A 12,238-nucleotide genomic window follows, 5' to 3' on the forward strand; every position below is an offset into this window, starting at 1 on the left:
CACAACTGACCGACAAGAGACAAAGACAACAGGTGGGTTTAAATACACAGGGAGGTAATCAAGGGAACAAGACACAGCTGGGAACAATCAATGGGAAGACGCAGAGACAGAGACTCACAGGAAACAGGATAACCATAAACACAGAAAACTACGGATCATGACATTTAATTTCCTTTTAAGTTCAGTAAAGACTTAAACATGACTGTCGGATTCAAGACCTCTTTTTTTTTTTTTTAGAAGAAACATGTCGTGTACGAAAGAGCTTTAAGGGGCTAAACTAGTGATAGCTTGCCACACTTACAAACATAATACTGTTTTTAAAATATTGTCTTGTCTGATTTCCTTAGCTGTTTCAATTATATCAGATAAGAAAGCAGGAACTGGACAAAATCCCTTTGGAAAGGGAAGTCTGGGATTCTCTGTTTAGGCTGCTCCCTCTGTGACTAGATCCAGGGTAAGCTGAAGATAATGGATTGATTTCTAATACTCTTAAAAACATATAAGAAAAACCATATAATAGAATAATCCAATTGTTTCTTTTCAGAGATCTACTATACCATTTTGACATTTAAAAGGAGCCATTGAATCAATTGGTGAGGAAAGCTGAGCAATAAATTATTAACTTAATAAAAATACTTTACTTTCAAGCACTAAGATACTCTACCATACCGGCCTGTGGATAATATTTTGATCTACCGCAGGTTTCTATTAATTTAATGAGTTTGTATGTTTAAAACCTACATTTTGCTAAGCTGTCTAATGGAGATGCCGAAGTCACAGTGTGGTAAGAAATTCCCTTATTTTTCATCAGTGGGCAAGAAAAGACCCACCCAGCACAGTACTGGTGCTTCTAGTGAGGCTGAGCTAACTGTAGTTTATTGGAGTTAATGCTCCAATGAACTAACCAAGTCCCTAGTTTGGCCGAGATTAAGTCAGTGGGTTCCTGGGTTAATGGAATGGGACCCTGTTGGTACCCATCTGGACATTATCGATGGCACCCTGAGTGAGATAAAGATATCATTACTTCTCATCTTTCTCCAATTGGGTGTCAGTTTTAAAGTCCCTACACCGGCTCAGAGAATAGACTTTAAAATACTGTTGTTGGCTTATAAATCACTGAACGGTTTAGCACCACGATACATTGTGGGCGACTTTGGCTGTGTGGTAGAGTAGTCGTCTACCCTGATCGGAAGGTTGTAGGTTTGATTCCAGCTTCCTCCTGCCATGTGTCGATGTGTCCTTAGGCAAGGCACTAAACCCCAAATTGCCTACCGATCTGTGTATCGGTGTATAAATGGGTGAATGTGACGCTAGTGTAAAGTGCTTTGAGTGGTCAAAAATGATTGGAAAAGTGCTATGTAAGTTCAGACCATTTACTTTAAAGATTTGTTGTTGTATCAACCTTCCAGACCCCTCTGGTTCTGGTTCTGCTCTGCATCCCCAGAACCAGACATGGAGAAGCAGCATTCAGCTTCTATGCACCACAAATCTGGAACAATCTTCCAGAAAACTGCAAAACAGCTGAAACACTGACTTCCTTTAAATTTCGACTAAAAACCCACCAGAGTTGTATTTGAAACCTAATCATGAAACATAACCTGATGTGTAAAATGTAATGTTGTTGACTGTATGTTCTATGACTTTGTATTTCTGTGTTTTTATGATGTAAAGCACTTTGAAATGCTCTGTTGCTGAAAGGTGCTATAATGAAATTTGATATGATTTGATTTGAAGAGCTGTGTCTTGGTCCGAGTAAAATGCCCCCACCTCACTTTGATTCCATCGATTTGGTCTCCTCCGGTTAACCAAAATAAATGTGTACCAGAATGCCTGCATGATGTTCCAAGTTGTAAACAAAACTAATTATAGGTTGACTGAGCTCGTTCCAGTCAGTGGTCCTCAGCATTCTTAAAAAACTAGGAATAAACTTCTTATCTATGGTAAAAATAGAAGACTTAATATTACCAGACAAACTTTTGGATTGAGATTGACGTGAGATTAAAATGGCTGAAAGTCATCTCCACTTTAAAAAACAATTAAAGATTAAATTGCTTTATTTATACATTAGTGATCACTTGTAGGACTTGTATCTGACTGTTCTGAGGAATCAATCTGTGTTGTACAGCGATGGTATGAGGAATGAATGATGTGCATTTTGTTGTGTTTTCTTTCTTTTTAATACTTGCACAATAAAAATGTATGGTATTTTATGTTCACAGGCTCCCTCTATAAGCTGTGTTGGTGAACTGAAAACAATGGCTGCAGTTCAATAAAGCTCGTCCAACAGTTACTTCTTTTTCCTCCTTGATTCCACTAATCAACTCCAATTTGGAGACAAGGATGAGCGCTTCGGTGCTGAGTTCACCACCTTTCCTTCCCCATGTGGAAGAGCCGCCAATGCCTTTCAAGATGTGGCATATGTTTTTCGACAAGTACGTATTAGTAATAAATGCTAGTAAGACGCATGGCCAGATGCATGTCGAAGCACCGTTTTACTTCACTGTCTGGATTAGCGCCTTTTCTACACAGTGCCGGACCAAGGTATATCTTATGATAAAACTATGGTGGCCCTAGTGAAACATTTATCTGAAAGTTAGCATTGTAGCCTGCAGACTCACCTTCAGACAGCGAGCTCAACAACCTGACGAAACAGCCCTCCAGTATGTTGCTGCCTTGCGGACATTACCTACTCCCTATGGATTTGGACAGATGGAGGATGAGGCTACAGCTGGAGATAAGCACCCCTTGCGATCCCACTCTGGAAAAGAGTGTAAGATCAGATCAACTAAGAAAAGTGCTTCTTTGGGAATACCAGCATTCCATTCTTAGAAAGTGTTAATCTCACCTGCACCAAAAAACAGAACACACCACTTAACCTCCTGGTTCAGTAAGTTTATACCAAACTACGCAACACTGGTTGACTCATTAAGACAGTTTCTGAGAACAACCAATCAATCTAAACTTCAATGTGATGATGCAGCAGATCGAAGTTTTGGTAAACTAAAAACAGTGTTTCTGAATTCCGGGCTACGAAAATGAGACTCTGCGTATCCAACTTATTAATAACCCTTATGAGGCTTTGTGTGAATTATGATACAACTTACGTCACAACCAGAACCGCTATTTTTTTCCATGCTAGCAACTCGCTAATTGGCTTTTGTCAGTGGTTTAAGGTTATAAAATTATAAAAATTTTAATTTTATAAATAAGGTTATAAGGTTATGTAGGAACACTAGCTATCCCCGATTAAATGTGGCAATACTGTTTTCCCTCTGCATGCAGCTATTGAGGGGTGGCTTATGCCTAAGCCAGTATGCCTCAGTCACTTAACCTTGTTTCCTGAAATGTCCAGGGTTTAGGGCATGTAATCAAGAGGAAGAAAAATTTAGATATTTTTGCAGAACGAAGAAGTTGATATTACAGTTTTCCAGGAGATTAGGCGATCAATTAAATAATGGATGCTGGTTTGGATAAATTCTCCTCAGCACATGTATCCCAACCTAGACACTCCAGTGGGGTGGCGCGCCGCACTATTTGAGAAGTACTGGCTTAATGTATCTGTTTTTGTCAGTGACTATATTTTCTTTGTGTGTTACTCTTGCACCCTGGTTTCCTCTAACCTACATAGAGTAATAATTCTTTCAGGGGAAGGAGAGGCCGGATTAGAAATGCCTTAATACTAATTCCATTATATTCTCATGAAGGTCATTGGCTGAACATTCTTTGTCTCCAACTGTCGGGAATCTCCGGATGCCTGACTTACAACAGACACAAGCTTGTTTGCTCTACTTGTCATAAGGTAAGTGCTCAAAAATAGGCAAACGGGTTGTAAAGTCTGTATACAACTGAACCATCACAATTTCCCTCCAATCAGGGGCATTTCAATAGTTTGACGCAGTGAAGCCTGTTCCCAATCAGAATTTGGAGAAACAAAAACAATGGAAACTGCTCTAAAAGTTGCATTAAAAGTCCATTAAAAACGCCAACTTTGCATTAAAAGTGTCATTATTTACCGAATGACACTTCATGACAACTGTCATAAACATTCATAAAGACTCCTTCATGTTTATGACAGTGTCATGTCAGTCTTATGCACATTCCTTCAAATAAAGTGTTACCAAGGTGTCTAAAAAAACCATGGTGTGTAAACACAACACACAGAGGAATACTGATTAAAACAATTGAAAATTTTATTGAAAGATATTTTAATTCTTGACCATGAAACATTAATTATAAAGAGTCACTATAATAAACACATTTTGGTCCTAAAGAAAAAGATAAAAACATCATATAATGCAAAACAATGTCAAGATGTAAAATATTAACCTTCCCATAATTATTAGCATTCAGGTGCTTATTACTGAGGAATAACAATCATGTTGTTTTGAATAACCATAGCTGGAACGTAACTTCAGCAGCTGCAGAGATGAACTAATGGCAAAAAAAAAAATTAACAGGTTCTATATGGATCAGCTTTCATCCTGAAAATAAATACAGGACATTAACAAATTCACTTCATATAAATGGTCCATACATCAGAGTTACAACAATAAAACATCCTTCAAAAAGTAAGAACAGTTTGGTGGTGCAGCGGTTAAGCTCAACCCACACATGGAGGCCTTAGTCCTCGACACAGCTGTCGCAGGTTCGATTCCCGGCCTTGGCGACCTTTGCTGCATGTCTTCCCCCTTCTGTCATTACCCACTTTCCTGTCAATTAACTATCAAATAAAGTCACTAGAGCCAAAAAAATAAAAACCTGGAAAAAATAACTTTTCACATAACTATGTCTATTTGTCATTATTTAATAGTACTAAAACCTGTTACTTCTGCTGCTCAGGGTCTAGTTCAGGAAGGAAAACATTTCTTCTTTGCTTCAAGAGTTCAAAAAACACTGTGAGCATAGTGAAAAGTCTGCTTTGTTATGTGGGATAAAATAATACTGCTTTACACCTAAATCTCTGTACTAATAGTCAATATTGGGATCATTATAGTGAGAGTTGTAGTCATCATGGTAACCTGCGTGGTACTCCTCTTCCTGAAATTCAACCTGATAATCACTGTCACTGATTTCTGAACCATTTGTACCGGTGCCCTGGCTACCATTCTTGTGAATAACTGGTTCTGTTGGAGGGGCGCAGTACTTGGGGTCATAAACTTGCCGGCCCAGACCGTACACGCTCATGCCCCTCTGAGATGCCGCCTTGTTGGTACCCATCTGGAGGGAGATGGTGGAGTTGTCAAGTGGCTGCAGCGCCACCTTCTGATCAAAGATGTCTCTACGGGTACCAGGAGCCGACATGCCTGCCTGTCAGACATCACATTACAGCATGATTAGTGTAATTTTCTGTTTATGTCCTACACCAGGGGTGGGCAACTCCAGGCCTGGAGGGCCGGTCTCCTTCAACTTTTAGATGTGTCTCTACTTCAACGCACCAGAGTCAAATAATGAGTCGTTAGCAGGACTCTGGAGAACCTGACTGCACTTAAGAGGTGATTCAGCTGTTGGATTCAAGTGTGTTGGACCAGGGAGACATCTAAGAGCTGCAGGACACCGACCCTCCAGGACCAGGATTGCCCAACCCTGCTCTACACTGAGTGCTTTGAGACTGAGAGTGCTTAGATACTTGTCCTTAATCAGGTCATCCTCATTAAGAATATCAGTTCAAATGCAGAAAAAAAATGACGATGGCATTTATGCCAGTGACAAGTGTGTGTAAAACCACTGACCAGCACTGCACTGCAGGTACATCAGCCCATTAAAGTTGAATTATTTCTTTCCAGTAATTAGTTTTTTCTTTTCATGTCAATTATGAAAAGTAAAAGCTTCTCAGAAAAATTCATTCATTCATTGGCTTCTCAGAAGAAGCCTTTACTAGTAACCCTGATCCAGAACCCTGATTCACGGGCTCCGTGGAAGACTACTAGGCTACTAGAAGATGTGACTCAGTGAGTCTCTACCCACTGAGTCACATCTGTCTAAGGGCCCTTTTCCACTAGACTGTCTCTAACCTGTTGGCCAGATTCATCTTCCATTAACAGATCCGGTACAATTCTGCCTGGCTGTTCTCAGATTTTCATATTTACTTTAGGGGTAGTCCTAGTAGGACCGAGCAGGGTACCACACCAAAATGTTTTGATTGACAGCTGACATCATTCATTGATTGGCTGATGATTTAAAGCTAAATTTAATTTTATTTATATAGCACATTTTCAGCAACAAGGCAATACAAAGTGCTTTACGGGATTTCAAAGGAAATACAAGTGACTGACAACTCCAAAAAACATTATAGTTTAGTTGTGGACCATGGACATGCTCTGTGCTATCAGAGAGCTGAGTTTAATTATGAGTTTAAATAATGGTCAGCTCCAGGAAAACACGTGCTAAGTTTTGGAGCGGAATGACCACGATTTAGCATCACTGCTAGCAGCTCGTTGCTTTGAATTATGGACAGCAATAAAGAAGAGAGAAACTGTGAAGCTGTGGTCAACTTTCTGACAAAGCTGCAGTTTTGCATCGAGTGTGTGAAACACTGGAACTACATAATATTAGCTTGTGATGTGAATTTTGTTTTTCCTTTTGAGTTAAAAAATGAATAAATGAAGTTCAGGCATGGCTATCTGTCTACATCTTTTTAGTGCATTACCTAACTTCAAAAGGTTGCACATTTCAAAAAATAAAGTGCCAGAATGTAATCATATTTATATGTCCATCCATCCATCCATTTTCTTCCGCTTCATCCGGGGTCGGGTCGCGGGGGCAGCAGCTTAAGAAGGGAGGCCCAGACTTCCCTCTTCCCAGCCACTTCTTCCAGCTCCTCCGGGGGAATCCCAAAGCGTTCCCAGGCCAGCTGAGAGACATAGTCCCTCCAGCGTGTCCTGGGTCTTCCCCAGGGCCTCCTGCCCGAGCCACCTCAACTGGCTCCTCTCGACGTGGAGGAGCAGCGACTCTACTCTGAGTCCCTCCCAGATGACCAAGCTTCTCACCCTATCTCTAAGGGAGAGTCCAGACACGCTGCGGAGGAAAAACATTTCGGCCGCTTGTATCCGTGATCTCGTTTCTTCGGTCATGACCCAAAGTTCATGACCATAGATGAGGGTGGGAACGTAGACTGACCGGTAAATCGAGAGCTTCGCTGTTTGACTCAGCTCTCTCTTCACCACGATGGACCGGTACAGCACCCGCTTCACGACAGATGCTGGACCAATCCGCCTGTCGATCTCCCGCTCCCTTCTTCCCTCATTTGTGAACAAGATCCCAAGATACTTAAACTCCTCCACTTGGGGCAGGACATCCTCCCCCCCGACCCGGAGAAGGCACTCTACCTGGTGTAGAGCTGGTCCAGTGTTTCACAACCAGGACTAAAACCACACTGCTCTTCCTGAATCCGAGGTTCAACTATCCGATGGACCCTCCTCTCCAGGACCCCTGAATAGACCTTACCACGGAGGCTTAAGAGTGTGACCCCCCCTGTAATTGGAGCACAGCCTCTGGTCCCCATATTGACTATCCATATTTATATGTATAGGGAAATAATCAGTTGATTTGAGTCTTTAAGCATTATGTTTGGGCCAGTATTGAATTTCTATAAGTTAAAGTTAAATATCTGGGTTTGAGCCCATCAGAACCACAACCTTGAGGTTCTCCATTGCTGTGTGTTGCTGCAAACATCAGTGGAGAGTTAACCACAGTTTCTGTATGCTCATGTCTTGCCCAGAAGAGAGAGGAACAGAACGTATAACGGAAAAGCTCACTACCTGGGGTAGAATTAAGGCACGCATCAACCAGTCGCGCTCTAGCAACTTGCCAGTGGAAAAGCACCCTAAAGGGGAGGTCTACAACCCTGGTCCTACCTACCTACCATTCTCTGAGTAAAGTTTATTCCAAACCTCCCTTTCAGCTGTGAGATGTTTGAGGGGTTCAGCCCCAAGTTGCCCCATAGCATCCCTATTAGAGCAAGACATGGTTGACACAGACAAAAAAAAATTATTTATGAATTCTCAGCAAATCCTGAATAAAAGCATGAGTATGTTTAGTTACTGCAATGTTACAAGATCCAGTTTTATTTCTGCCTTTGTTGTTTCACACTTGTGAACTTTTTTCTTTTTTTTTTTACAGTGACTCTTTTCAAACCTCTGGAATCTCTTTCTGAAGGGCTCAAAAACCTCTCTGGATCTCACTGTAAGCAGTGCATCAAACTATCATCATGTGTTTTAGACTGCATTCACACTGCGGCCTGAAGTGACCCAATTCCGATTTTTTGTCAAATCTGATTTTTTTGCTGGGCCGTTCACACTGCCACACATATGTGACCTGTATGTGTTCTGCAGTGTGAACGGGCAAACGACCTGAAAGTGTCCCGCATGCGCAGTAGAGGGCGCCATAACGCCAGTGTTCTCAGTGTTCTGCCCCTAGACATAAATACATAGACCCCTCAAGGAGCGGATCGGCCCGTTGCTGCGATACGTCACAGCGTCCACCATATTGAATATGGCTTCTCTGCCAGTAAGCTAATACAAGTAAATGGACCGAACTTCAGAAAGTGCCGTTCTACAAAGTATTTTAAGTTAATACCTGCCATTGACACATTTTCTCACACACACTAATATATTTGGTAATCAGAGAAAACACTAAAGACAGAGTTTCTAACTTTTGATATGATTATTTAATTGCCTTGGGGCATTTCTGAATAAAGAGCACAATGTTTTTATTTGATAGAAATTATTCTGATAATTTTTATATTGACATTGATGAACAGACACACTTTAACAATGACTTATTAAAGAACATATTTACATAATTCCATAATTTAATGTACATTTAACATTTCAAGACAAGAAAAATAATAATAATTTTGTTGAATTTATTTTTTTTATACATTATTGAGAAATGACTTTTGATTTATCAATTAGTCATTGTCAAACATTAAACTACATAAACTACTTTTTTCTGGAGAAAAAATATTTATTATAGTATGTCAACTCTGCTATTGACAGCAAAGAGTGAAAATAATTCTGAGTAAATTATTTTTATTTCATTACATAAGCTACATTAATACACTAATACTTCAGATTGAGATATTTAAAAATACACAAAAAGTGTATAAAAGGAATAAAACATTTATTAAACTGGGAGCACTGGTCACAGGCAATACTTCAGTCTGCTGGTCACACTGGGAGAACTCAGTGACTTCTGAGACGTCCTGGTTCACAGGCTGAAGCCAAGGATAAAAGAGAAATTATCCAAAAGTGTAAAAGCCATTTTCAGCATGTTGAACTCTGACTCGTAGCATCTTTATAGCTAAATACCGACATGGAGAAGCTGAGCTGGAAACAGACTGAAGAACAGCAGCTCCAGCTCTGATCCTGACTGATCTTTCCTCACTAAATCCTCTGGTTTTTAACGAACTTCTCCTCTAACAGCGGTTTTTCATCAGCTCTCTCATTAGAAAACAGTATGAAAACATTAGCTGCTACGCTAACAATCAGCGGTTACTTCGGGCCAAATAAGCTACACAGGAAATATTTTCCGGTTGTTTAGAAGCGAATTTCTGGCTGCAAAGTCAAGTGATTCTGATCTTTCATCCTTACCTGGGGAAGGTAATGCCAATGAATCCAGTTTGTTTCGTAAAACGGTTAAAACACACAGCACTGGACTTAAGGAGCTCCGATCCTCTGCTGCCACATAGAAGATGGCGGTGACGTTAACGTAGGACTCAGCGCTCAGTGAGGCGTCTAGTATTCATGTCTATGGTTCTGCCAACCGCCATAAAAAGAAGGAGTTGGGGTGCTGTGGTGGCGCAGGGGCGAAGCACAACCCATGGATTGAGGCTTTAGTCCTCATGCTGGTGGTTGCAGGTTTGATTCCCAGCCTGGCAACATTTTGCCGCATGTCTTCCCCCTCTCTCATAACCCTCTTTCCTGTCAAACTACTTTCAAATAAAGGCCACTAGAGCCAACAGAACCTTTGAAAAGAAAGTGCTCAGTGTTTGCGGAAGCAATTGTTGTCCGACCGCTGCCAGCATATTAACAACTTAATCCTCATTATAGTCGGTCAGGGTTGTTATTCTTCCTGCTTGCGTGTATCAGGACAAAGAACAGTGACTTTTGTCGAGTATCAATGATTTTCAGGTTGGATGAATGCGACCTGGACATTAGGTCACATTTGAAGAGGATACATATCAGATACCCAAGTGGCCTGGGTCACATTCGAAAAGAATCCGACCTGTGTTGTTCAGACTGTAAAGAAAAGATCAGATACAGGTCGCATTACGTCCAAAAAATTGGAATTAGGTCACTTCAAGCTGCTTTGTGAACGCAGCCTTAGTTTTCTTTTTTTAACTATATTGTTTGAATTTCTCAGTGATATAAATTTTAGACTGTTCTCATTTTTTATATGATTACATGCAACTAACCAGTGGATTTTATGAGAACTCCAACTCTGTGACATCATGTAACAACTAAAAAGAATTATCAAAAGTGAGGCGCAAACAGCAGTAAGGTGTAACCTGGCTGGCTCCTTTGTTGGTGCCCATCTGCAGACTGATGGTGGTCTGGTCATACGGTTTGTCAGTGTGGGTCTTTGGGTCATACAGATGTCTTCTGGTTCCATACGCTGTCATTCCAGCTTGACTGGCACACTTGTTTGTTCCCATCTGAGGATAAAACAGAAACATGGCCTCTCAAACTCACATCACTTAATTCTCTAGAATAAACATGGAGATTTAGTTTAGAAATAAAAGAGATGTCTGTCTCAGCAAAGACTGAAAATTTATAGGCTGAAACTGTTACCTGGAGCCCAATGACACACTGCCCAGCCTTGATCTTCTCTTCATCAAACTGCCGTGCTTGTTTGTCTGCATATTTCACCCCAATATCAATCTTTGTGTCCATGCCTTTTGTCTTTGCCTGATAGACCCAACAGAACAGAGCCAGAACTAATTCCTCATGAGTTTAATCATTCATCAGCAAAATTCTGCTCAGAACAAAGAATCCATTAGCAATGCGTCTGAACTTACCATGCTGGCCAGTGCAAGCAGTGTGGTCTGTACTTGAGTCATGTTTCCATTTTCAAACAGGTCATTGGCCTCAAAGATATCAGTAGGCTTCAGGCCGTAGGTCAGGATTGCTTTGATGAAATTCCCAAGGTTTTCAAGCTGCAGAAATTAACATAGAGGGAAAAAACAACCAAACAAAAAAACAAACACTTGTTTTAATGTTTTGGCAAGAAACAGAAGACATTCAGGTAGAGATTACAGAGGAGTCTTACCTTGTGCCAGTTCAGCTGGGAGTGGTTGATCTTCTTAACTGTGCCAGGTTGCAGCTTATTTATTAATCTAAATGGAACAAGACAGACTTGAAAATACCATCTATTTTTTTGAGGTTCTGTAGTCACATACTGAGTGACAACAGGCTCATTCACACACATCCCCATCACGTCAAAGTACATAACAATAGCATTCAGCTCCAGATAAGCCCAGCTGATTGGATCTTTTTCACAATCAGCTTCCAGCAGCAGGGCTGGTATGTTGTAGTATGTATGGTGGAATACCTGAATATGCTGCAGTCAGTGGTCACACATGTTAAAAGTTAACTTCAAGAAGGAATAATAATCATTTATAGATTGGCACCACTAATAGTGACAGCAAGTTGGAGGAGCTGGTAGCTCTGTTATTAGAGCTATTCTAGTAACAGAGCTACTGGAGTAGCTTTTTGTTTCTTTTTTTAGACTGGATCATCACGTCTTTGGTTGAAGTGCTGCATGTTTAGACAGTTATTTCCATGGTTTTAGATGCTCTGCAGCTAGAAGGATTTTGTAAAACAAAATGTTGGACAATGATAGTGTACAACCATAGGAACACGGTCAAATATTAAAAATAGTAAAGAAACTGGTCCTCGACCAGATTGTTTCGGCCCCAAGCCCAGTGCCTGACTATTACCTTGGGATCCCAATACCAGCGTGCTAATCCCAAATAATCCATCTACAGTCCAAGACAGCCATGGTATTCCAAACCACTCATAGTCAGGCAGCTTCTTAATACTTTTTAATATTGCATTGGTGGCAACGGTGGGATCCAGACCTCCTTTGTTGGACAAACAAGTGACAATGATATTGGTCGGTATGATATTCGATCATATCTGTTTTAGATATCGATTATCAACTTTTCACTTCTACTATGGCCAGACGATATCAGTAGGCCACTTGTATTAGGGAAGGAAGTAATTCCTTCCCTAATACA

At 40.7% G+C, this 12,238-nt stretch overlaps 1 protein-coding gene across 2 annotated transcripts in view; it reads right to left on the reverse strand.

The window, feature by feature from the left end:
• Positions 1 to 4,926: 4,926 nt before the first annotated feature.
• The window catches only part of LOC103155028 (calponin-3), a 10,556-nt gene continuing 3,244 nt past the window's right edge, over positions 4,927 to 12,238 (reverse strand). Inside the window, exons 2-6 of one of the 2 annotated variants that reach the window (XM_007576553.2) lie at positions 11,269 to 11,335; positions 11,018 to 11,155; positions 10,791 to 10,907; positions 10,508 to 10,654; positions 4,927 to 5,307 (exon numbers count right to left, since the gene is read on the reverse strand). In XM_007576553.2, the coding sequence (XP_007576615.1) occupies positions 4,966 to 5,307; positions 10,508 to 10,654; positions 10,791 to 10,907; positions 11,018 to 11,155; positions 11,269 to 11,335 (811 nt within the window). In that variant the 3' untranslated portion in view covers positions 4,927 to 4,965. Of the gene's footprint in view, positions 5,308 to 10,507; positions 10,655 to 10,790; positions 10,908 to 11,017; positions 11,156 to 11,268; positions 12,212 to 12,238 lie in introns of those variants that run through there. The other variant, XM_007576552.2, reaches the window with a different exon arrangement.

This window comes from Poecilia formosa, unplaced genomic scaffold, assembly GCF_000485575.1.
Source record: "Poecilia formosa unplaced genomic scaffold, Poecilia_formosa-5.1.2 Scaffold410, whole genome shotgun sequence".
Taxonomy (NCBI): domain Eukaryota; kingdom Metazoa; phylum Chordata; class Actinopteri; order Cyprinodontiformes; family Poeciliidae; genus Poecilia; species Poecilia formosa.